Consider the following 26,672-nt stretch of genomic DNA (forward strand, 5'->3'; position numbering starts at 1 on the left):
TTAGGGCTGTTGCAGCAGTTTGACACAGCGCTTAGGACCTTGTCTGGGTTCATAAAGGTAGTTCAGGTAGTAACTTTCTGTATATAATTAATAATTATATTTGGTGAACTATTAGTTTTAAGCTGGAGTAACGTTTAATTTCTATTTGAAATGTCAAAAGTTTGTCACTGCTATTATCACCAGTACCTTTTGTACTGTACATTCTCTCTCTTGAAGTATTTTTATTGGGAAGAAGAAAAATCTAAGCCTAAATCAGTTTTTTTTAGTATTCCTAAGTATTAAGGACTTCAGTAGATCTAAGGAACATCTGTAACATTTGATAACTTAAAAGAAAAGAAGTCCTTACAAGTTTGAATATCAAACTGTCACATTTGTTCATGTAGTACATTTTACACCTTTCATTTATAAAATTAAAGCTGTTTAAAGATTCTTAGCAGCTAATGGAAAGCCTGTATTGGCAAGCGCGTGATTGTTCTGAAGTCTTGAGCAGGATAACCTTGAACACTGCAATAACGTAAATGGAATTACATTTAGCACTTGGAGACTAATTAAAACAAATAAAAACCCAACACTATAAACTTGGAGCTTATCAATTGGAAATGAATAGTTGAAGACATCATGCTCCTCATTCGCGCTCTGATCTTAAGCCAGCTGGTGTGATGCAACTAAAAAAAGTAAGCAGTGTCATCCTACAGGGCAACAGGAGAGTATTTTCAGTAGTGGTGCAAAAATACTTTTTCCATTGTACCAAATCTGAAACCTCATCTGGAAATTCTGCATACAGATCTGTCATTCCAGCTCAAGAAACGTGAATTGAACTGGGAAGAAGGGCAGGTAATAGGTGTGAAGATGATGAAGGGGAGGGAAGAATTGTTCCTGTGAAGGACAACCAGAAGTTTTTGGCTTGTCTTGTCCAGCAGTGTGAAGGATCACTTTCTCTGTAATGATACAAGTTGGCTTGGGAAAGGAGGAAGGGGAAGAGGCAGTTGCAATCAGTTCCATGGGATAAGGAGAGTTATTTAAACCAGTGGTCAGTGTTGGTACAGAAAGACAAATGGGCCATGGGAGAACAAATGTAGCACAGAGTGGACAAGTAGGAGGTGAGCAGTGAGAATTAGTGGTGAGTAAATGGAGCGACGGATCTGCTCACATGTGAAAATATGCCTCAGTGAGAGGATGAGGGACTTACCAAGACTTTGAATTTAAGACCATTCATACAGAAAGAAAAGGTTTGTCTTAAGTGCTTGACTGCAATTCCTCCAGTAATTGCAGATGTGAAGCACAGAGATGAGTTGCTGGCAGTATCTAATTGCCCAAATTGTGTGGATTCTAAGGTTCAAAATTGACACTGTTATATCCTTACTCTTTGCATTGTTCATTTTTTTTTCTTCTATGAGTAGATGTGACTCCATAATGTTGTAGCAAGAACATCTTCATCTGGTGTAGTTAGTTTTTGTATCTGCTCTTCAGAATTAACAACAAAAAAGTGAATCACATGGCCTAGGCGTTGTACATCTTGCTATCGTGTATCACAAATTAGGTAATATTCTGAAACAAATATATGCAAACAACTTGTTCATGAGCATAAAGGTCCAAAGTATTCAGTCAAAATTTACTGTTTTAAGTCAGAAAAGGTCAGAGTGGGGGAGAATTGATTTATTTTTTAATCATCAACTGTATCTCCTGCCAATGTTTCTCAATTCAAGTAGGCATTTCAAAAAATTTATTCTGGAAAACAGAGTAGCAAATCAGAATGCTTGCTTACACTTTACAACTGACTGACTAATGAATGTTCAAACAACATACACAAATAAGGGCAAGAAAAAACTATATGGGTATGTGTGTGCACCTGTGTATAGATGTTCACAGTCAAGAGAAAACTTAAGAGTGTGTATGTACTTCACAGTATACAAATTATTACCAAACAGCTGTAAAGCTTTACAGAGAACCCAGTCAATTTGATCAATTTGCCAGCATCATACAAAATTAACCAATTTTTTGTGCGCACTGCTGCTGGGGCAGGCAGCAACAGTCAAGAGTAATGCACTCAGCCTGTAATCCTGCTGCAGATGCATTAAATGTGTTTGTTTTGTTTTGTTTCATTTTCAGGAGCTTTCCCTCCACTGCAGGGTCAGATGAAAGCTGTTTCTCGGGAGATGACCCTCAGCAATCTGTGGCTAGTCGGCATACAATCATTTGCATTTTTGTCAGGCGGTATGTGGTACTGCATCTTACAGTATTTTTATCATTGCCTATTTTAAAAGTGGAATGGGACCTGAGGACACAGTGGGAATCGAGGCTCTTGCAAATGAGTACCGTGTTGTATGTGCAAATGTGAGTATACAAGAGTAAAGGAGAATACTGGACGGACTCTTACCTCTCCTTGGGGAAATTTTAATCTCCACTGAAAGTGAAGATCGGTAACATAGTGATCTGATGATGTATTATTTTAAGAATTGTCTGTATTTTTAAAAAGTGTATACTCTCACCCACACTTAAGCAAATTCAGCGTTTGGACAAAAGGTGCAATCGTACAACCACCGTAGAAGAATGTCTGCAACAAGAAAACTGTCACCATAAGTATTTCTCGGCGTTGTAGTTAGAGCTCAGAAAACTCAGCAACTTGTCTCTTCAGTAGTCTGTGCAGCGTTGGTGTGGTAGAGATTCCTCATTTGCACAAACGTGCTTTATTGCAGCTCATTGTGCTGGAGCCAGAGATATCTGTGGAGCTGATGGTGGCATCTTTGCCACTGCCCAGCCAGCAGTTGTTGTCTCAAACACATTGATCTCAAACCAAGACCCCAACAGGGTCCTGTTCAGGCGTGTTTTGTGAGGAATCAGTCCTTAAAAAAGCATTGCAGCATCATATTGTGATTAGAAGTTAGCCACATCTGATGAATCAGCCCATCCCTGCTGTGGTCTTACCATCAGCTAACCGAATTCTGTGTGCTACCCGTAGCTCATATTATGAGGAAACTTGGAAAATATTAGTCACTCGATCTGTTTCTCCCTTTGTTCAGAATACATCTAGTTGATCGTTGTCACTTTTCTAAATGCACTTTTAAAGGTGAAAATACAGTGAAGGAAAGACACAGGTAGTAGAGGAAAGCTTTATCTGCCATGCATTGACCAATTGCCAGAGCAATTCCAGCTGTTCCTGAAGGCCTGCTGGTGCTGCTGGTGATTTTTAGCCACCTTTGTACTTTGTATACTGCAGTCCAACCAAGGTGACCTTTGAGTGGTTTATAGAGGCCTTTTTCTCCCCTGCTAGTTGCAACAGCACTAAATGTACTTGTGGGAGAGTTTAAATGATTCAATGCCAACCATCTTAATGTTTTGCTAAGAAATAACAGAGGAAAACTAGTTTCTTAGAAAAATATATATTTAAAAAAAAATAGGTGTAATTGCTACCATGAATCTAAATGAGGATATCACTACAAAAGAAAAGCAAAAGGTATGGTAAACAATCTGAGTGACTACATGAAGGGCAGTATTAATTAGCTCACCAGCATACTAAGAATCATAATGGAAGAATGAGTTTATTTTGAAGGCAAACCAGAACAGAAGTTCAGCTCCATTTTCAGATGTATAATACAAGAGACTTTTGAAAGGGAGTCTGTGGTGTATGTCCTGACCCTGGCCGGTCTACTTGGCATTGTCTTTGTGTGATTATACGCAGATTTGAGAGAGCTGTTCCTAAAATAAAATTAATCTCTCTAAATACAAGCAGGATAGCCAGAACTTGAGATGCGGCATGCTGCCTTTTGTACGTTGATTTTACTGAGAGCAGAGTAAGCCCTCAGTGGTTTTGGCTCTGAGTTGGTGATATTGATCCCCCTCAAACACAGTCCGTGGTTCCTTTGGAGGAGCAGGACGACCGTACTAAAATATGAGGCAATGCGGATTTCCCTGACTTAATTGAAAAGTCCTTTGTCAAATTTGCCACTTCTCTCTCCCTCCAAAATCAGTTTTATCTTAAAGTAGCTCTGGGGGGATTTCTGCGAGACCATAGACCGTGGTAAGTTCCCGTCATCTGTGAGTCCCCTCATGGACGTACGTGTACCACTGCAGTGGGAAGGCAAAGGACAGCGTTTATTTAGGTAGACCCTTAATATTTTATTTAAGATGCTGTCTGTAAAATCCTACCTGTCTTACACCTAGCCCCATACCTGAATGCTGGTGCAACATAAATCCACTTGAGACAAGGTATGCTCTGAAAAGGGAGTGTAGCTTCTTTCCTGTTGCTCTTGCTAAATCACAGCTGATGCAATGAATGTATTTAATCTGCCTTTTCTCAGGCAGGTGCTGGGGCAGTCCACTGCCATCAGGTGTGAGTGGTTAGGCTGCAGCGCCTGGGCACAAATGGACTCTCAAAACTGCAAAATCCAGGTGGTGAGCTAATTATTGCTGTCCTCAACTGAGTGGGTCAATCAGAGCCACAGAGATGCCCTTATTTTACAGCTGTTTTACTGTGAATTAGGACAGACTGGAGTGATACAAAAAGGGAAGTTTGTATAAGCAGATTGCACAGCAGTAACTTGCATCAGGAGGCTGTTTGTAATAGACCCAGTAAACTCCATGTAAGAGCATACTCTTTTTTTTTTTTCCCAACACAGTATTTTTTCCAATGGATTACAGTCAGTAGTGAGTGTTCACACGCTGCCTGAAGAAATTAATAATGCGCAATAATGTTTCAGATAATTCTTTGGTTTATCTGGTCCTGTGCATTTTCAGTTAATTCCTTTATAGTTCTCACTATTGCAAAACATCTGTTTGCAAGCACTGATTATTGTTGATTTGATAGGTTGAGTAAATGGTATTAGGTCTTAGGCATCTTTCCTGTCTGCACTGGAACATGTGAAGAGAGCATGGTGTCATCTCTTGCTCCGGCTGAGCTGCTGTAGGTAAAAGTACCAAAGTACCCTCCCAGCATGAACTTGAATGCTACTTCATGACAGAATAAGAAGTTTTTCTGTTAAGGAAAAAACACTATGTGGGGAATTCTGTGCTAAAAATACCATGCTGGTGAAGGCTGGAGCTTGGCAGGTGAGCTTGTAAAACATGGATCCCTGTGGGTTCCAGCTGGGACATTCCCTCTGGCATTGGCTGGGGCTACAGATGGGGCGAGCGTTGTGCTGCTGCAGCCAAGGGTCTCCTCTTCTGAAGAGTTCAACCTGCATTTGCTAAAAATGCCATGCAGTTGATCACAAAATGGTTAATTGCTGTGATTTTTATATATGTGTTAGGAGAAATAATATGGAAGAATGTATAAAGTGACAACAGGATGAAAAAAATAAATGGAAAGCTGTTGCACACACAAGTGAGAACACAGTGGTTCAAGTTTGTTGTGAATAAAGATGTTTCTCTGTCAGGGTTGCACACAACATTTCTAGGTTTCTCTGTTTAATTGTTCATAAGCAAGTTTCATGGGAAACGGTGCAAGTCCCGATGGTTTAGCGTCACTGCTCTTACCACATTACACTGTAAGAAGATCTGCTCCTCCAAAATGAGCAGCGCTTCTATTTTAGTGCCCTTTGTGTGTACCTTCCTTACAAATTCTCTTATATTGTATATATGGTTCTGTTACCACATATTTCAACAATGATGACTCTTGCAGGAGGGATGTTTTTTTTCAGTTGCTCTCATCAGATTTTGAAAAGAAAGATTGCAATTAACCTCGCTCCCCTGAAAATTAAGAGCTTCCTTCTCCCCGTTCTACCCTAAGCCTCAAAACAGGATGCATCTTGCTGCATTGAAATGACTGCTGCGGTACTGCTCATGACCCATCTTTTTGTAAACGATGTAATTGTTTTGGGTGTTCTGCCATCAAGTGCTGTTAACTTCATCAACTTTGTTTGTATAAGTGAATGCAGATACACCGATCACTGTGTGTGACAGATTCAGCTGCTCCACTTTGCCTTGACATACAGTGTTGGAACCAAAGGTACTTAGAACGGGGAGCGGGCGTGTTCTGAGACAGCAGGCTGGAGGCTGCGTGCTGGTCTGATACAATCACACAACATCATGATGCATCCGGGTACTGTATCGTTTGGAAATAATGGAGCCATATGAAATAAAGGGTTATTTTGCAAAATTGCATACTTGATAACTTTTACACTTTTTTTTTTTTAAAGAACAGTTGGAAGAGCGAAACTGAAACTATTCTCTGATTTTAGAAGTCTGCATACATTATGAACACTTCTGAGCAATTTCACTTTTTCTGTGCAAAAGCTGTGGACTCCCTACCTGGGATGCAGAAGGATTTAAAAGAATTCTGTGTATTCTGAAGTTAAATCGTTGATTTAAGCATTGGATACTGAAGTTTAATTATACACTGAACAACTGTTCTCTTACAGGGAGTTAGTTCTTCTAAAGTTTCTCTACAGTGGTGTTCATTTTCTATGATAAAAGTTTGTTTTCTCGATAGCATTTATTTTAGCCTCCAACTTTCTCCTCCCCCTGTGTAAGCTGCACTGTGCTCTGTATGGTGAATGGATGCAGTTACTCTGTGATTGTGCAGAGGGCTGTTGTGGTTGGATTCATTGTACCGAAATTATTTCATTGGATTTTTTTATCAGGTATTTCCAGCAGCCAGGATGTCTTTCAGAACTGCAGGCAGATACCAGAAGAAGCATTTCTCTATAGAGACTATTAGGTGTCTTTTTCCCATTTTTTTGTGTGGCAAAATAAAGTTGATTTTTTTTTTCCAAGGTTATTTCATGTGCTTCTAATGCTTAATGGCAGAGATGATTCTGTTTGAGGGCTGTATTTATTGTGCTTGTATCTAATAGATGCACAGTCTCCGTGCTTGCCATGAAGACTGCAAATATTGGGAAAAAAACAGTTCACCACTCAGCTGAGCGTTAAGTGACAGCGCTGGTTACGGAGCTCTGGGGAAGGACAAAGAGAGGAACCTCTCTGTGCAGAAGGGTGTAAGGGGAGGAGTGGAGCAGCAGGTTGGGGGAAGCAATTCCTGCAGCCCTCCTCTGCTCGAGCACCTGCTGGAAACACTGTGGGTGCTCCGCCTGCAGTTTCTGAGCAGGGTGTTACATAGCAATGATTCCCCTCAAAGTTCCTAAGAGTTCAGGGGACTCTGGGAACAGAACCCAGGTCCCCATTGACCCCAAGCTGCTGCCACCCGCGAGAGATGTGAGTCCGACCTTTTTGTGAGCAAGGCCATAGTCGTCTGGGAGATGCACCTATTGACTAACAGAGCAGTCTGGTTGTAAACAGCTGCAGCTGGGTGAAGCAACGTGGAGCGGAACAGCCCCGTCCACTCTGCAGCCCTGACACAGCGCTTCGTTGCCATGTGCGGTGTTACCTGTCGGCACGCAGTGCTGCCTCGTAACCCAGCAAGGAACTCTGCAGAGCACAGGAGGATGTCTTGCCAACAGCCATGGCTGTAGCTCCATCTACCTCTTTGTTTCCCTTCTGGGCTTTGTCCTCGTCTTTTTGTGGTGTTTTCCTGTGGGAAAGTTGGGGAGGAAAAATCTGAAATCTAAATGAAGACGCAGGTGGGAGACCCACTGCTTACCGGCTGTGTCAGCGTTCTGAGAAGCTGTTGTTATAAATTCATTCCTGCCTCATGTCAAATGTTTGTTTAAAAAAAAAATGGGAAAAAAAAATCTTTCCTGCTGGGAAGAAAAAATGTATTTTTAAAAAAGGAAAAAGTCCTTTTGGCTATGGGAATGTCAGCTGTATGACTTGTGACCATATCATGACGTACGGATCAGCTATAAATAAATTTTTATCTCTCAGGACTCCATTGTGTTTTCTTATTTTTCTGGTGGCTGCCACGTGGCATTGGCTGGCTGGTTTTGAAAGAATTCCCAGCGATTTTAAATGTTAATAATTTCAGCTGAAGCAGCAAATAAAGGTGTGTGGATGTCACGTCATGTATGTATAGTGCTGTGTAGAGAGAAACATCTCTCACTGATTTTAAAGTAAGATAACCACAAAATGTATTCCGAGGCTTTGTTAGCTCAGGGTACAGAGAACTGATGTAATTAGTTCCAGTGCCAGGTGCTTCTCCTTCCCATCCTCTGAGAGCTGCTGTCAGATAGCACGTGTAGTCAGTCCCTTTGGCACGCAGAGCGAGTGCCAGACTTGAGCTGATTTACCAGCAGCTGCCTACTAACAAATAGAGCAGAGTAATGGCCAGAGCTCTGAGAATGGTGCTCACAGAGCTGGGAGTATGAGGGTGGATAAATAAGGGCGTCTGAGGTGCTCGGGTGTGTTACGTGCTGTAGTTACCTTTTTTTTTTTAAACTGAGATCACTGTATCCCCTTTTTATGGAAGAAGAAAGGTTTTTGTTAACACCTGTGTACAGGTAGAATCCACTGGTACTTAATTTTTCAGAACATGCTTAGATTCTCTGGGGCCAAGGAAAAGACCTCTGGTTTGGCTGTCCTTCTGGTGTCGGTCTGTTTCTGTACTGAGTCAGCTGGTTGGTTTGGTTAAGGCTTCTTTAAGACTGGGAAAGTGATCCACTGGGAATCTCAGAGCAGCTTGTGCTGACATTTAACGTGGCTGAATAAAGGCTGCAGAGTTTTAATAACTTTAAAAGTGGAATTAATTGTAAATATTACTGCATAAATATTAAAAGTTGACACAAATGGAGAGGTTGATCCACGAGTATTAAAGATGGGAAGGAGCTCGCTGAGTTATGAGGAACAGATCTTAAAATTTGCCTTGGCAAACTGGGAAAATTCGAAAAAAAAGTGCATGTTGTGATAGCATTCATTAAGATAAAGCTCTCTGTCCGTGCCATGAGTTCATAACAAGCCAACCTCAGTAACACTGGGGAGCGTCGCTTTGGGAATATGCAACAATGCTTTGCTAACCAAAATTATAATACTAAATTTGATGAGATGGTAATTTCAGCTTATTATTGCGTGACAGAATGTAGTTAAGATTTTGTAATCTCAATTGAGAATCTGGAGGAGAAAATCTGTAAAAATTCCGGCAAATACATGTTCTTTCATTTCTGCTGGAAATGGGAAGAATGTTTCCCATTGTGAAATTGGGAGATTGATTACTTTGAAGAGTTTTAGCTGATGGATTTTGTTTCTCCAACCATTGCCCTACAGTAATACTAATGCAGTATGGTATGTGTTTTATGTTTGCATTATAATTGTTACTTATCCTTGATATAAGCGGTGTTTGGCAGGCAACTCAGTATATCCTAAGTCAACAGATGACCCCGCAAGGAAGGACAGTCTCTGAAGGTTGCCTGTAACACTTGTTACTATTACCATGCGGTACGTGCACAAGTTCTGTTGTTCTGAGAAAAGGACTCCAGATAGAGTCAGTTTATTCTACGAAGATAACCTGGGAAGGAAAAAAAAAAAGCTGTCTTAAGGGAAGAATGAAGCCTAGTCCATTTATTTTATTCCAAAGAAAGTAAAATACTACGTACAAGCCCTCTGCAGGTATTTTCCATCATGGACTATGGTCTTGAAGAAAAGATGAAAGATGCAGCCGTTCTGTGCAGAAGTTAGAATGGTCATCTGAAATACTTTACTGTGGAGCAGAGATAGAAGTAGGTACCATTTAGCCCAATTACTGAGGGATGTTGTAACCTACATGATGTGGGTAACTAGACAAGATGCTATCCTGATTGGTTTTTGGTCTGAAAGTCTACGAAACTTTTTGTTTTACTAGTAACTGTATGGCCAATTTTTTATTCTTTTAACTTCTCAAAACAGTGTGTCTGCCCTGCACTTACTAAGATCCTGAGCTGCAAGAGATAGCAATAAATAAATTACTAATTTTTCAGACTATTCAATAACTTTCACATTTGGAGTAACTATTAAAACGCCTGCCTTCGTTATGTAAATGTAGACCATAGAAGCTGCCTGTGAGTCAGGCCCCAGATATGTCCAAGCCAGTATCCTCACCAAGAATAGCCAATGCCGGAGCCTCAGGGCAAATTGTAAGGATCCTTGGAGTGGACCAGTGTCAAATAACCTTGCTATGTATAGGTCGTTTCTTTCCAACCTTCCCATTAGAAGCTGGCTTATGTCCTGGCCCACTGAAATTTACATCCCTATTTTGTTTTCCTTGAAGTTTGCCTCCTTAGTGTCTTATTTTGTAGTCCTGACACATCGTTGTGCCTGAGGAGGAGGACGAGTACTGCAGGCTCCCTACAGGTTCTTTTAAAAGTCCATTTGTTTTCAAAGAAAGCTTATTTAGTTCTAAATGCTCTGACTTCGCACTGGTTGTGGCTTTCCTCTTGTGTTAATGAGTAGTTTAAAAACGAATAAAATACCCAATTTGTTTTTTTCTGCCTGTCTTCCCTAGCTTTATATACCTGTCACGTCTGCAATGACTGAGGACTCCTCTGAGCTAACTATTTAAATTTCTGTTCTTGTTCCTGTAGGTTCGTCACCTGCACAGTTACATTCCTTCTGCTTTTTTTATAACATTCAGAGAATTGATTGGCCTGTCAGCATAATTTATTTAAATATTCATTTAAATACAGCTTGACGGTGAGTTTAGATTTAATAATGGATTTACCATTAGTGATCTCCTGGCTCCAGTGAAACTCATATAAATCAAACAGTAAATGTTAGCATCTACAGCAAAAACATCTACTGCCAATAGTAACTGTCCCCCAAATTAAAATACTGTCTTCCTAAAGTATCTATGAAATTTGGTCTCTGGTTTTAACTTGTGACCCTTTAATTGACCATATGAAAATAAATCCAAAATATTCAGCCAAGCCAAAGGGTAAAGATGTGGAAAAAATATCTATTACTTTGCAAAAAGTTCTCTGATGCTTATTTTCTGATGTGCCCATCTCTCTCCAGCACTCTGTTGTGTAAGGAGGTATGATAAATGCTGCATCAGGCAGCACAGGAGACTTGGGCATAGTAAGGATAGATATCACGAGGTCAGAAGTGCCAGTTGCACTGATTAGTGCAATCCTGACTAAGAACAGTTACATGACTTTATGTTTAACAAGCACAAGGATTATGGGAATTGAGATGGAACAATTATCTATTTTTATCTTGTATGTTGTAAGCTCAGAAGATGAGTCAGAAATAAGCTGTATAGTAAGAAAGGCGAGTGCTGCAGCTAAATGAACAAAACTGGAGGAACAAGAAGTTCCTTGCTTTGCAGCACTGGATGAATACTACGAAGTCTTAAGGTGATAGCAATAACCCTTACTTTATTTTAGAAGCACACATTATGATGACAAGGTAATGTATAGTGTGGCACCCACCTAGGTAATTTAGTACAGCAAGACCTTTTTTTACTTACTTCAGCAAATCAGGAGAAAAACAAAATACATTTCACAAACAATTATACTTGTTTCTTCCAACATCTTAAAATAGGAGGTATTACTTTTGGAGCAGCCCTTCTAGTTACTGTCTATGACACTAAATTAAAGAATACTCCAAGGCATCACCACACGGCAGCTTCACAGACAGTCTTACAGTAAATCGGAACAAACCCAAACAGGCTCCTGTGCCTAACCTGACCATTGAATTGGTTGTGCTACAATGCAGAATTCATTTCTAGCTCTCTGTAATGTGACCTATCATACTTCAGGTTGCACTGTTTTTAATTATGATTCTCATTAAAATAGCTATAATCCCAATAGTAGCATTGTGCTTTTGTGAAGGGACTGGATGTTGTTCATCCCACATGCTTTATTTAACACCCAGAATCAGGAAGTTGTTGTCGTAACCGTAACATAGGAACAGATGAAGAGACAGTGGTAAGTGGCATATTGTCTCCAAGAGGCCTGACCTCAGTTTGTAGGAATACACCAGGCCAAATGATGGTGCTTGTCAGATCTAACTGCACTGGTGACAGAAGTCCCCAACCACACAGCTGGAGGAAGGTAACATTCTCCACTGTCCTAATTAAATCCATGTGTGTCTATGAAGCAACACCTTGATTACAAGGGTTTAACTGCTTTTTCACCTAACTCAGCTCAGGCCTTGGCAACGTGGTGATCATAGTGCCAGCAGTCTTGTTTGTACCAGTGCTCCCATCACCACTAGCACCAGCAGAATTGTGCCAAAATCAGCAGAAGAAAAGTGCAGCAGAGGAAAAACAGCCAATTACAGGAGAAGGGTCTGGTGAGCTCACCACTGAAGACTGAGGGTAGGGACAAGTACTCAATAACTGCTTTTATGGGGGCTTGTGGCCTATTGAGAAGCAATTAAATGCTGTGCCCTGCCCTCTTGAACTGTTCCTTGCCAGGGGACCCACAGTGTTTCTATTACAATGGGTCTCTTGCTGCCTTTTACCCTTTTCTGATAGAAGTACCTTACTTCAAGCTTGTTCTTTCCACAAATCTGAAGAAAAATAATTACTTGACTGAAGTAGCTGATGTAAAAGATAGGAAGCAGCTTTGTGGAAATGATTATGTATAAGCTCACAGAGGTTTAATTTAACTAACTCAACCAGGTGTAAGCGCTCTTCTTTTGCTCTGCAATCTTTACTTGAATGGGCACGACTCCACAGAACTGCATGTGGACCATTTTCTCCCTCTTCTCTTCTGCATTTATCACTGCAGAAATAACGCTGTAAGTTAAGAGCTGTTATAATGCTGTAATGGCCTGCTCTAACAAATTATTTCGTGCTTTGAAAACAGATTAGGGTAACAGAACCAGAGATGTTCTTATTCTTCTTTTAGGGGGAAAGAGAACAAATGTCCGAAGAATATCAGGCCACCTGCTCCTTGGACCCATTTTCATATCTCTGATGCAGTGTGTAAAGAGGAACGTTGATCCCCACAACTGTATGCCTCTCATCCTTGTTGACTAATGCATGCCAGCTGATAGCGTGGATGAAGCATCGTTATGTAATGGTGCCTGTTGCAGGCACTGAACCTCTCATGACATAACAGATCCTGTATTAAAGACAGAAGCAGCTTTATCCTAAGTATTATTGCTAATGTGAATAGACCTAAACATGAGCAGATGCGCTGCAGCTACGTGAAGTGTTATGACACCGTGCCAATAACAATTTTCAGTTAAAAAAACAAGTATATATTATTTAATTTCTTTATAAAGTAGATTTTTAGGTTCTGAAGATTTTGTAGTTTAACATCTGTAATGTTGTAAAGTCCAAACTAGATAACTGTAAGACGTATGTTCAGCATCGTATTTTGACCTTGACTACTCAGACCTCAATTACTCAACCTTTCCAGTTATTTTAAAAGAGGTCAGGTCCTCTGATGTCTACTAATTAAAATTATAAATGAAAATGTTCCAAATTTATCTGAAAACATATTTAGTGTACCCGCAGAGAGAAAGAGACAAAAAAATATGAGGGGGGATGGGAGGGGAGAAAATGAATGGCTGAGTTCATCAGAATACTATTGATTTGGACACTGAAATCTTGGAGGCCTATACACAACTTAAAGTGACACATGAAGCCTTGTGGTCAGACCGCTGGCCTGACAGTGGACGAGACTCGGAAGCCATGCCCCCCGGCCTACCCCCTGACTTTGCCTCCCTGTGCTTTCATTTTCTGCACTGAGTAATAATGACAAAAGCCCTATGTCCACTCAAATCAAGCCATAATTTCCTGCCAGCACAACACACTGATCTAGCTTGTGGAGGGATTAACCACCAGTTTCTATCATTCTGTCTAAAGTGAAGCTACAGAGGTCAGCCAACAGGCCTGTGTTTCTCACGGGATGTGACCAATGCCACTTTCACCTCAGAAATGCAGGACAAAAGCTCGCAACAAAAGTGACTTTAAATTATACTCTCACTCCTGCATTTCTGAGTTAAGTTATTGGTCACATCCAGCTAGACATGCTAACCTGTCACTTAACCTACATAAACATTTCTATGTTGACTAATGTGCATTGAGACAACTAACTTCTTTGCTGTTATGGTATGGTCATGGTAGCACGGCTCTCTTTTGGCCTACACAGATCCATTGGCTGTCTTGGGTCTCTCTGTTACCTTAGGTAAAAGCATAATCTTGCTATTAAAATTCTGTTAATAGCACTGGAGAACGAAACTGAACTTACCAATGACCTTCATATCAACGTTAGCATTGTAAGCACAAGTGCATTATGCTATCATTCTCATAAGCATTGAGATCCATTACCATAGCTACATTCGGACTGTCTGCAGTTAACCAAACAACAGGACTTTTCTCGTACCTTCAATTTTTTCATCAGCCTATGGCTTAAAGTGAAACTGATCTTAAGACTAGCTTAAGTTGGATCTTCAGAATAGCTACATTCAATTGTAACAAAGGATAGTGCTAAAATTAAAAAAGAAAAGTAGCTTATTTGTATATGGCATTTTAAGTCATTAAACTTACAGACAAAATTACACTCTCCATCCACTCCATCATATTATCAATTTACAATGAAATATTCTGTAGGAATGTTGAATTATCCCATACTCAAAAGGTTTTAAATTCTAGAATTATCATATTAACATACGTGATTATTAAATACTTATCTAGTATAACCTAGTAGGCATCAAATAAATTCATCCCTGTCATAACAACATAGGGAAATTATCTCTAAAATATCAAAATGCCTTTAGAGTATTGTATTACATTTAATTGCCATAAGACAGAAGGTTGTCTGGGAGTCTTAATGCAGCACTTCCATCCCACGCATTAGGGATGGGGAAGCATCCCCAGTTTCCTAAAGAAATACGATCTTTGTGATTGAGCCATCTGTTGTTACCCTGCCCCATAGCCTTCAGGCCTACTGGCCATATTCTGCTACATTTAGATCAGGTAGAAGACTCAAGCATGATAGAGGGTTTTTTTATTGAAAAATGGATAGCTGTTTGGAGGACAGATTCTCCAGCTTACCGAGCTCCATGAGAAAAAACAACACAGTACAGACATTTTATAGAATTTGGTCAGCTGGCCAAGGTGTGGATGGCTGCAGCCACTGCAGCATGTGCTGTCTATGCCCAGTGGGCATTTCAGTGGAACATGCAGCAGAGCTACTATTACGCGGTAGCAAGCAGAGTTTCAGCAACACAGAAGAATACGTAGGAGTCTTGCATTCATTGGCTTTGCTGTTCAAAAAACAGCTTGAAAATGTTTATCTTCTACATTTCTTTGAGCAATAATTCTTGGCTTATAAGTGTCTAGGAAATTTAACAATGAAAGCATCTTGCTTTTCTATACTGTAACCCAATGAAAGATCAAAATGTTGATCTCCTTTGAAGTCTGTACCACTGCTTATTTCATTCCAGAGATACAGAAGTGACACACGGCCGCTGTGTCCATAGGATAACCAACACGAAAGGTTTCGGTAAAAAACAGCCTCACCACTTTCAGCCACAGCTTGTGGGTAACGGGCATTCCTGTTGTCTTTATTTAAAGAAAAGGAAGGACTTATTCAAATCTGAGGGTGACTGTGTTCTGATTTTAGACCACTGAAGTAATTCCTACTCAGAAATAGCAAATACGTTACGTGGTTCATTAGATCAAGCAGGTGATGCTGTTATTCTCATTGAAGTTAAGTACATGGAAGCCCCCCAAAATTGTCATTTTCTGAAGTTTTTCACATATCTGACTTAAAATGATCTTTACAGATGATGCACTTTCTTATACAGTCACAGGTCTGCCTGCTAAAGTAAGCCTACACTAGCTATTCAGTGTGAAGTGAGAGATGAGGCACCTATTGACTTGAATAAAGCTGAGACTTCATGTTAATGCCTTAGTAGAGCATTAAGTTCAGCTGTGAAGTTACTAAAAGTTAAGGAAATTTCTCCACCTGTCGGATATAAACCTGTCTGTGCTGTGGGCAAAAACGTTACTAGCCCTAAAATGTTTTCTGAGCTCACAAGAGACTACTGGGGTGATGAGTTAGGAACAGACTGGACTGAGCCATATTCTCCCCAACCCTTTCACTTGTCTCCCCCTTTCTTGTAATGCCCACCCTCACACATCTTTGAATTCTACGTTTGGGTTTCTTTAGTGACTAGCTCCAGCAAGTTTCTTTAGCTTGCTTCTACACAGGAAGGTTGTAAAGTCATTACGGTGAGTTGGGATCAAAGAGAGGCCACATCTGAGAAAGTGGCAGTGAGCCTAGAGCAGCTCTGCGTTATGTTTTCTGTGGGTACTAGTAGAAGAGGGGGTGGAATAAATCTCTCTGCTGAGGTGTATCTGGCACGGCAGGTAGGAATTATTGCCAGCAGTGTCTGTCTTTATGGCTGTCTTGGCTTCAATGCTATTCATTCTGTTTTTCTTAGCTACGTACAGAGAATGCATCCTGTAATCACCAGTTTGTTCTGGGCACTGTTAGTGGAAAAAGAGCCAGAAAGTTTTCCTGTTTACTGATGGACACAGCCTTGGATGACCTGTGACTTGGGTAAGGTGTTGGACCACACGATCTCTAAAAACCCTCTCTGACCAAAATTGTTCTGATCCTATCCTGGTCTACGTAGAAGAAAATGCTACTTCCCATGGACCTGTGTGTGTTATTCATTTTGTACACCCATGCCAATTAGTTTATCTCTCCAAGTTAGAGTTGCAGTTTAAGTGGAACTTTAAGACTCTTGTACCCACAGAGGCTGCCAAATCCAAAGCTGCTGCTCTGCCTGAGCAGTGTATGAGTGCCTTGCCTGTGTATGAGCCTGTCTGCTGTTCAGCAATTCCTTGTAACACCAAAACTTGGGGGTGGGGGTGAGATGAGGACAGGATGGCAATGTTCATAGCAGAAATACCTCACAGTAATACTTGTCATCTCCATTACTGTCAAATTAATTCTGAATTGTTGCACATCATACACTGTTTAGCTAGAGGAAAGTGAAATGGTGTCTTTGCTTCCTTGGCAGAAACGAGACTAGTTAAGCCCTCCAAGGAGCCTTGCAGACTGGCAAAGGAAATGTCAGATAACATTTGGTCAAAGAGCGTTTCTGAAGTCCTCTAAGGAGCAGTCCTTGCTCTATGTACTTCATCTCCACTACATATATAGAACAGAAAAATAAGGGATGCTTTCTATTTAGGAAATATCAGCTTTCAGACAAAGCTGGGGACATTTAGCATTGAAGCTACATTTAGGCTGAGGTTTAAGACTTACAGGCCAAATATTCACCTTCAAGCAGCTGTATTTTGATCTAAGAGCAGAAATGAGCTAGCTGGGACAGCAGACTGAAGTAATTCAGGATGAGCAGGCTTGATTTATGGATTCTTCATGTGACCCTAGGCAAGTCTTTGGCACTATCACCACGCTCTCTCCAAACCAGCACAGCAAAACCTCAGTGCAGCAGATCCTGCAGTCCAACGTAACTGCCTCAGTCTTTAAACTCTTAGACAAAATCTAGGCAAGCATTAAGGCACTCTGATAAACGAGACCGAAAAATGACTTGGTCTCAGTATCTCCGTAAATGAAAGAACATCTATTTAGATGCCTAACGAGAATTAAAATCCCCAAAGACAGCGTACATATTATGTTTGGAGAAAGGGAAAGATGATCACATGGTGAAAAGAAAACAAATCAGGAAAACTCATCCCTCTGTGTTCCACCTTAATCAGTTTATTTTCTGGGTGCTGCTCCATCAAGTTGGTGATCTTCTCAGCTTTCTCTTCCCTCACCTGAATGAAGATCTATTTGAGCTCTCCTCAGATCCCTCGGCTTACCAACATTTGGTGGAAACTTATGAAATAGAAAACAGGAAAGTGCAGCACAAGTTCTGTCTCTAAAGTCTAGTTAAGGGTCTTGGCAAAGAAACTAATGGTGCTGAGTGAGTTTAATGTGACAGTCTGGTCTAGAAAGCAATGTGATGCTGAATGCTACTGGACCTATACATTAACAAAAGAATTATCTTAGACGTATGGACTGTCGGATGATGATTACACTTTCTGGTCTGTGGTGCTGCTAGCGTGGAATTATTACTGTACTCAAACAGTTAAATATTTAAGAATCACATATTTGGGGTGATTACATAACAAATGGATTCTTCTCTGGGGACAAGCTCTCTAATGTTGTTGCTTACGGCTTCACAGGTTAATGATCATCCTCCATGTTGCAAAGTGACCTGAACATCAGGGTCAAAAACAAACTTATAAATTATGGTGACAGTCTGCACTAATTACTCCTTTTGCTTGCATGTTTGCTACACAGGCATTCTATACGCCTGGCTAAAAACAGCAGACAAACAAAAGACTCTCGGTAGGAACTGGCAAGAAAACAGCTTACAGAAGGCCAGGTGCAACCAGTACAGTCATCTCAAGGATAGAGCAACTCCTGTGACTCCTGGCAGGGAGCTTAGAGGCCATGGCTTTTGCTCTCTCCCTTGTCTTCTCCCCTGGATTCATAATGGCAGCTGTGTGGCTCCCTGTGGCCAGAGGGAGAATCACTTTTTCCTTGGTGAGCAATGCCTGTGAAGATATTGTTTGTAGGGTCACTTTGAAATAATTCTAGGAGGTGGCATTATAATTTTTGGCTGTTAAATGCTCCAATCTATTCCATATATATCTTTGGAGTATGACTAATTAATATAATAATCACCTCTAGCAGAGAACGAATTAACTGCCTGAATGCTCAGGACTTAAAAGATCAGAGAACAAGCTGGAAGGCACTGAAAAATTGAATTAGCACATTCTCAGGCTGGCAGCCAGTAAGGGACTTCATGCACTCATGTGTGGTTAGGGATGAGCTCCATGCCCCAGAGACCCAGAAACAGCCACTGCCTTCTCTGGGATCACACCATGTGGGCACTTCCCTGAGGACAACAAGGGAATGAGCTCCAGAACCCTGTTTTTATTCAGACTAATATTCTGTGAATCAAATGATCTAATTAGCTAAATGTGCATCTGACCACAAATGTTATGTTATTCTTAGCTAACATTGAAAACCCACATTAGGGTTGCTTCTTTTTCCTCCTGAAATTGTACATCAATTTTCTGCATCATTCCCCTATTTTCAGATTAAAATAATCAACAACCTGTGTAGCTGCTCCTGTATTTTGAGCTTCAAAGCCCATGTTGTCTTTCCTTCCATTTTAGCAATGAGATGAGCTTCTAACAGACACTAGACAAAAGCAATCAGGTTCTTAGAAACATGTTGTAAACAACAATACAGGTACAAGTACGGCTTTCTTTCTGTTTTCAAGTAGAAAAAAAGAGAAAAATTACAGATCAATGTGATCCACAAAATTACATTCCAATTTGGATTTTGACTACAGAACTCCCAGGCTTTGGGCTGAGCTTGAGGTGATAATTAAACCTCCAAAACTGAAACAAAATATTATGAGCTTCTGAGTTTTGGCCACTCAAAAACTGAATGAGGTACCACAGAAATCAGATTTGACATTCAGGAAGTCTCAGTGACCTTAAATATTTGATTGTTGCGTATCACGATAATTGTTGATAATAATCTGAAGAATAGGGCAAGATTGCAAGTCCATATGGGCCCTACCAGTTCTACAGTAGCTGTCTACCTGTTTTGTTCTTTAACCTGAATCAATTATGTCTGTATTCCTCACAATGTGTTCCATGCACATACTACAATTCAGCTTGGTTCTCCCTAGACAAGAGGTCATCTTAATCTTATTAAGTCTCTTCCAGGAAGCTTCCTTCAGTAATGAGGCTTTAGAGTTGAGAGGAAAGAAGTAGGGTGCCCACCTTGCTCTTTAAGACTTAGGTCTAACCACCCTTGTTTGTTGATTGTTTCAAATGAGGAGAGCTGAAAATATTCAAACCTATTTGAACATGAAAGCAAAATTTGCTAAGCTGTATCTGTGAGATGCCAAATGTTCTAAAGGCATCTAAAACAGACAGGTCCCTGACTTACCCAAATGGTACACTGAGACAGTGACTTTTTTTAAAGTCATATTCAGGCATGTTATTTCCATTCTGTTATTTCCACTGATGACAGCAGACATCCTACAAGTCTGACTGCCCGCCTTTTGCTTGCACTCTAAAGTGGGAGCCAGAAGCAAACATGCTCTCATCTGGTTTGACTTCGTGACAAGATTTCCAAAAGAAAAAAATAACTGTCTTTATTTATAAACTTCAAAAATCAGAGAATCTCTATTTGCTGTAGGTGTCTGCTCCTTAGCTAAAAATCTCTGATTTTTCCTCTAATTTGCTAGACTTCATCTTCCAAAAATCAGTTCATGTTATGTCATTCTCCATTAGTCTAAAGAGCTTATAAGTACCAGGTATTTTTCTCCACATGAAAACTCCTATTCACTACAATCATCTTACTGTAATATAAGTAGGACCGGGTTTCAGAATAGTACACGACATTAAAAAACCACATACTTCAGTAAGCAGAGGTTGTTATCCCATGGATTTTTATCTCAAAGTTATACTTTCAGCTGTCTAGAACACACAGATTAGTCAAATTTTCCCACAAGTGAGTCAATATTAGTATAAACGCACTCGTCGTCATCATGAAAGGACTGAGCAGAGCCCTGCTGAAAAGGACCTGGGGGTACTGGTGGATGGCAAGCTGGACGTGAGCCAGCAATGTGCCCTCACAGCCCAGAAAGCTGACCGGATCCTGGGCCGCATCAAAAGAAGCAGGGCCAGCAGAGCGAGGGAGGTGATCCTGCCCCTCTGCTCTGCGCTGGTGAGACCTCACCTGGAGTACTGCGTCCAAATGTAGAGTCCTCAGTACAGGAGAGACATGGATCTGTTGGAGAGCGTCCAGAGGAGGGCCACAAGAATTACTGAAGAACACTTCTCCTACGGAACACTTCTCCTATGACAACATCTGGGGCAGTTCAGCCTGGAGGAGAAGGCTCTGAGTTGACATGATAGAGGCCGTTCAGTATCTAAAGGGGGGCTATAAGAAAGAAAGGGACAGACTCTTCATGAGGGTCTGTGGTGACAAGACAAGGGAACTTGGTTTCGAACTTAAAGACGGGAGATTTAGACTGGATATAAGGAAAAAGTCTTTTACAGTCAGGATGGTAAGACACTGGAACAGGTTGCACAGAGAGGAGGTGGACGCCTCATCCCTGGAGACATTCAAGTCCAGGCTGGATCAGGCTCTAAGCAACCTGATGGAGCTGTGCGTGTCCCTGTTCATTGCAGGGGAGTTGGACTAGATGACCTTTAAAGGTCCCTTCCAACTCTAAGGATTCTAAGATTCTCTAGAGTGTTGTAGAGTGCCTTGGTTTTATAATCTTTTCGTTAGCATTGTTTTTGGGAAACCCACATACCAAAGTGCCCCTAAGACACTGGGTGTTAGAGGTGTACAGCAGCAACAAAATTCAAGTCTTTTCTGTTTAAAATCAGGCAACTCATTTCTTGTAATTTGCAGTAAGAGACGTCAGGAAATTGTGTACCACATGGTACCAGAATATTTGTCTTCTGACAGAAATTTCTACCTATCTTCTCATCTTCTGCTCAAACCACAAGGCTTTTTTCCCTAAGTCAATTACATCAGATATAACTGATATTCTTGGCACAGGAATTTATTCATCTCCTGAAAGCAAAGGATTGTTTTCAGGTTTATTTTTGCTTCTACATGGGCCTACAGTATGTCATGTACACGTACTGTCAGAAGCCCCAGCAAGTGACAGGTGCCACCTGTGCCACTGCTACATCTGTCTGCAGATCTTGCTAATGGAAAACGCTGTCTCTAACTCATCTATCTAATGCAGTTGTAACCTTTAATATTACAAAATTTGAAAGGATATTATGGGCAGTGCCCAGATAAGACTAGGCATATTAGTTTGAGATCATTACGTTACGCAAACTGACTCTTCTGGTATCTGCTACAAAAAAAAAAATCTGAAAAAAAAGTATTACTTGTAATAGATAAAAAAGCTGGTTTTGTTTCTCCTTTTGGTACTACGTAAGTAAAATGCAAGACAGCTGAGGACTAAACTCTGCCTGTGCCTATACAGAATAGAACAGGGATAGCACTCAGTCTCTGCTGGCAGTCAGTTTTAAAAATGTGGTCAGTCAGTACACGCTTCAGCCAAAGAAAATGTGGTGTGAATGAAGCTGGAGAGGGGTTGGCTGTCCTCCAAGCTCAAAAGCTGAATTATCAAGACTTTGCAGAAGCTGTTGTGTCATTAAAGAGAGTTCCAAAGTACATAAAGCCTTCCGTTTAAAGACTTTGCTTCCTGTCTTTCCAGGCATGGTGTCTTGTAAGGTAGGAAATATTTGGCATCAATGCAACACTATCTTACTGCCTTACTACCTCCTGAGTGTACAGAAGAGTACAGGATCCATGCAGAGTAAGCCTGAACTGCATGACATTTTGTAGGTGCAAGGACCCCTGACAAGGTGTGGAAGAAATGTTAGTCATAATTTGTGATTTTACTTCATGTCTAAGGTGATTTCTGAGCATTTTTCTCTCGCAAGAGAAACACGGTAGAACAAGAAGTGTTATTTTTTACGGACAGCATTTTTGTCAAATATTTTGAGGTTATTCAACCTATAAAATTTAATCTAAAAAATTAGCATACTACCTCCCTTTCAAAAGAGAAGAAGTTGAAGTGTAATAAACAAGTCTATTTCCATAGGAATGAGTTAGCAAAAGAGAACAGAAAAGAAATTCAGAATTGTTACAACAGATTTCTTGCTCGGACACAATTCCAGTTTATTCAGATTTTGATGAGGTTAGGATTTGAGGTTACTCGGGAATCCCACACTTTTAGTTCTATGCACCTCAAAAAATCTGCCTCTTAATCAATTTTAATAGTACTCTTAAAGATCGATTCAAGCACCTTCTGTTCATAAAGTGAATGAATACTATTTTGAAAATCAGTATATACATGGAGACATGTATAGTACACAGGGCTGTTAGTCTCACTTCAAAATTCAGAGCTAGGTAATTATATACTTCCAAAATGTCCAGCCATGTATTTAAATATTCCCTTACGAGTAAAAGAAACGTATAAAGCAAATCTAGATTTAATAGAATTCACTTGCTGCTCTCCCTGAATGCAAAAATACAACTTTTTTCACTTTCCTCAGTCTCCTCCTCATTAATTTCCACACTTAGCTTTTGCCTCACTACTACACACACAAACCTAACTTGCTGCTTGCTGAATTTGTTTTCATTTCTTGTGTTTCCATGTTTTCCTTATTTTACCGGCTTGTTTTGGAAAACAGTGAAGGTACGGCTGCTGCAACATACTCCCTGGTTGAAGCTTGCCTGCTGCGTGTATTTCTTTCTAACTTGGCATTGAATTCCAGCATTACCAAAAATGAAACGTAGCATGGCTTAAAGCACTATAATTAATGCTTCTAAATTTTGTTCCTTTGCTGTCCTGTCCACAGATGTGCTGTGCAGGATTTCCTCAATGAATGTGTTGTTTCCACTCAAACCAAACCAAGAGAGGAAAAATTTTTTCTGACATTTAATGGCCTGACATGAAGAAGTATGCTGGAATTATGGGCCATTATTCCAATCTTTAATATCTAAGTATGTTGAACATGAATGTCTGGCAAAGATATAAAAATCAACATGCATTCCAATTATCACAAATTTTCTAATTCTAAATACTGTCAACTGGAATATCCCAGAAAGACAAAGAACATGAGACAGAGAGCTTGGAAAGCATTCTTCCACCTCCAAGTTGATAGTGATTATTCCGAACTCTCTTTCACTATATTAAACTGTTCTGGGTCTGTGTGGTGCTCTTTTTTGTTTCTTTTTAAAATCAAATCAACAGCTCTGCATGCTACATTAATCTTTGTTTACCCAATGATCTGTTTAGATAAAGTTTACCATACTGGTGATGTTTTTAAAGGAGGACAGTGCTATTGTCTAATATTCCAGCATTTTTGTGGTTGGAATTTTTTTTTTCATTCCAGATATGAATTTTGACAAGAAAATCAGCAGCTAGAGGGAAAAAAAAAAAGGAAAAAAAAAGAAACAGAAAAGCATAATTTGTGTACAATAATCCTTGGTAGATGTAAAATTTATGTTCCTGAGACCGCAGGAGAAAAAGAGGGAAAAAAAACCCCAACAATACAGAATGAAGAATCAGCGGTAAAGGCATCAAAGGACAAATGCAACTGAAATTTCTTCAAAAGCAAAATACTTTAGAGGTGAAAATGAACAAAAATAGCACACTGATAACTTGGTCATTTCAATTTTTATAATTCATCTTTCTGTCATTTAAAAGCATTCTTAAGATCTCTTACCTTGGTAATGCTAAGTACTCAATTGCTTTTCTTCTGGCAGACTTTGGCACATTTCTGAGATCCTGGAACATGATTTCATGTGTCTTTCACCTCTATGAAGAGAAAAGACATGATTTTCCTCAGATATTTTTGTTATTATTTTAATTATTTTAATATTTTGTATTATTTTTATAAAGCTCATTTATTCTTCATTAGAAACTTCTGTTTTCAGTACTTTCCCTATTTTCTGTTTCTGCAACTCTACCTCCATGCAATTTCCTGATTGGCTAACAAAAAAAAAAAGATGTCATAAACACAATATAATTTGTATCAGTATTTTAAAATATTTTTTTTTTTTGCCATCAGTCTGTATAAACATACTCAGTTGGGCTCCTAAAGCGAGGTGTTAGCCATTTATTGTCACATATTTCCATGCAGAAAACAAAGAAGATATCTAAGAAAAAAAAAAAGAGAATTATCTACCATAATTTTCAACATTTAATATTTAGTCAGATAACTAGGCCCTGGAATAAGGAAAATGATACTGCCTAGGGCAGAGATGGCAGATGTCACAAAATTTGCCAAACTTTGACAGTGACCTACAGAAGAATTTTAGGTTTCAGAATAATATATTACAAGCAATGTTAAAAATATATATATGTATCAAAAGCTATTTGGAAGCTTTCAAAAACCTAAAGTCAGCACAGGTATTTTTGAGACCAGAACTAAGAGTTGCTTCTGAACTAGAAATGAGACATGGAAATGCAATACCTTATGAAAGTGGTCTCCATTTCAAACTTAAAATATATTTTTGGAACCACTGGAGTCTGGATTCTCTTATATGGTGAGAACCAGAAAGAAAGAAAGAAGGAAAACAGACCACCTACTGAAAATTTTAATAATCACTTCTAGGAATGTGCCTTTCTCACATTATCAAGTTCTTAAAAATAAGTATAATCCAAACTAAAATGACTGTTCTACTGGTTTTTGGAGCATGACATTTTGACATTTCTATGATTCAAACCAGCATTTTTTAAAGAAATTTTCAAGTCAGACCCTACACGAAACGCAGTATTCAAAACCTCCTCTATTTCTGTAGAAATATAAATAGAAAGCCTCCCATTGATAACAGTGGGAATGCATGATGGCCTTTTGCTAATTTAGAAGTACAGAAGTTTGAAACAGAGATATATGTTTGAAACCAGAAATGAAAGCTTACGGCCTGCATAACACATAATGCAATGTTTCATTTTTATTGCATAATGCCATCATTTATTTATGATGCTAATAATGTATGTGAGAATTTTCTTTTAAGGTAATTAAAAGCAGTGGTAAAAGTGAACCATCTGGAGGACACTATTACTCATTAACAACAAAACTAAAATGTCTTACACTCATTTGCTCCTTATTTTCCTGTAATGAATAGATTTCTACAGATAGCCATAGAGCTTTTATAATGGAAACAACATGAGCTTTTGTACCTCCTGATGAGGAAAGTAAAGGCTTAGATTTTTCTAAACAGTAAGAATGTAAGAATATTTCATAAATAGTAATAGTGTGGCATCTATGCCCCTCAAACCTTTTGTCAGAGCCTGAAACAAAATGGGGAAATGATTAATGAGGCCATGAGGAGATGTAATATGAGAAACTACTCTGTCATGTTACTGCATTTGTAGGTCAACATATGCAACTGTTCCCTTTTGTACCTGATCCAGGCATTATACAGGTGTGCTGCAATTCCTCGCTGAATAACGAGGAGTTCTTCCTTCCATCATGGCCATTTCCATGTGGAGAGAGATTAAACTGAACTGAACCCAGAGCTACACTCCAGTATTGCTCCAAAATTATCCTAAATAATGTTAGGAAACACATCACATGCTTCAAATTTGTCATGATAGTGTATTGTAGCGTAGTTTTGTGTAATTTAAAGTACTCATAATGACTACTGGTTCAACACTTGAACACAGACCCACGCATCCCTGCTTTCCAACCTACATTTCAAGTCTATCATTGCAGCATTTGGTTTATTTTCAAAAGCCTTTTGTCTGTGATGTAACACAGCTGTTTGCATACAGTATACAAGTAAGGTTGCTGTAACTCTGGCAGGGTTTTTGAAGAAGAATTTCTGGAAGAATCGTTCTCCCCATTGGTTTTAGAGAACAATTTTTCAGAACCATTTTCTATTGTTTTACATAGCTTGAGGTCTTTGAACACTTCTCAGTATCAAAAAGCCCTCTGTTAAATTCTTCTAATTTGTGTGGATATCTGTTCAATAGGCTTACATATTTCTAATATGGGCAGAATGTATTGTTTTTACAGGAAAAAATGTATCTTCCTGACTAGCTGCAAGTAAGTTACTTCTTTATACCTTTGTGCATTGTACTTGTTGCTTATCTGTCCACGCTGTGTGACTTAACGGCTTCTGGCGCTGACAGTGGGACGCGAAGGAAGCGACACTCCTACAGCAGGTGAAGGCCCACGTGCTCTGCGGCAGGCTCAGGCTGCTCAAATGGGAAACCGAGGCGTCATTTTCAGACCTCCCCCGCCTCGGACAACACGAACGAACCCACATGAAGGCACGGATCCCCTACAGGCTGCCTAGCGCCTCCCCCACTCTGAGGGA

At 39.8% G+C, this 26,672-nt stretch overlaps 1 protein-coding gene and 1 long non-coding RNA gene across 5 annotated transcripts in view; one reads left to right on the top strand and one right to left on the bottom strand.

The window, feature by feature from the left end:
- LPGAT1 (lysophosphatidylglycerol acyltransferase 1) overlaps positions 1-6,715 on the top strand; it is a 58,042-nt gene extending 51,327 nt beyond the window's left edge. For all 4 annotated transcript variants that reach the window (XM_021390068.1, XM_021390070.1, XM_021390071.1 and 1 more), the window contains one exon: positions 2,110-6,715. In XM_021390068.1, the coding sequence (XP_021245743.1) occupies positions 2,110-2,261 (152 nt within the window). In that variant the 3' untranslated portion in view covers positions 2,262-6,715. The remainder of the gene's footprint in view (positions 1-2,109) is intronic.
- Positions 7,913-26,670, bottom strand: LOC110395527. Its single transcript, XR_002436434.1, has 4 exons — positions 26,418-26,670; positions 24,071-24,162; positions 9,420-9,523; positions 7,913-9,331 (listed from the first exon to the last, which is right to left on the bottom strand). It is a non-coding gene; the product is annotated as an uncharacterized LOC110395527 (long non-coding RNA).

The sequence above is a fragment of the Numida meleagris genome, chromosome 3 (assembly GCF_002078875.1).
Source record: "Numida meleagris isolate 19003 breed g44 Domestic line chromosome 3, NumMel1.0, whole genome shotgun sequence".
Lineage (NCBI taxonomy): Eukaryota > Metazoa > Chordata > Aves > Galliformes > Numididae > Numida > Numida meleagris.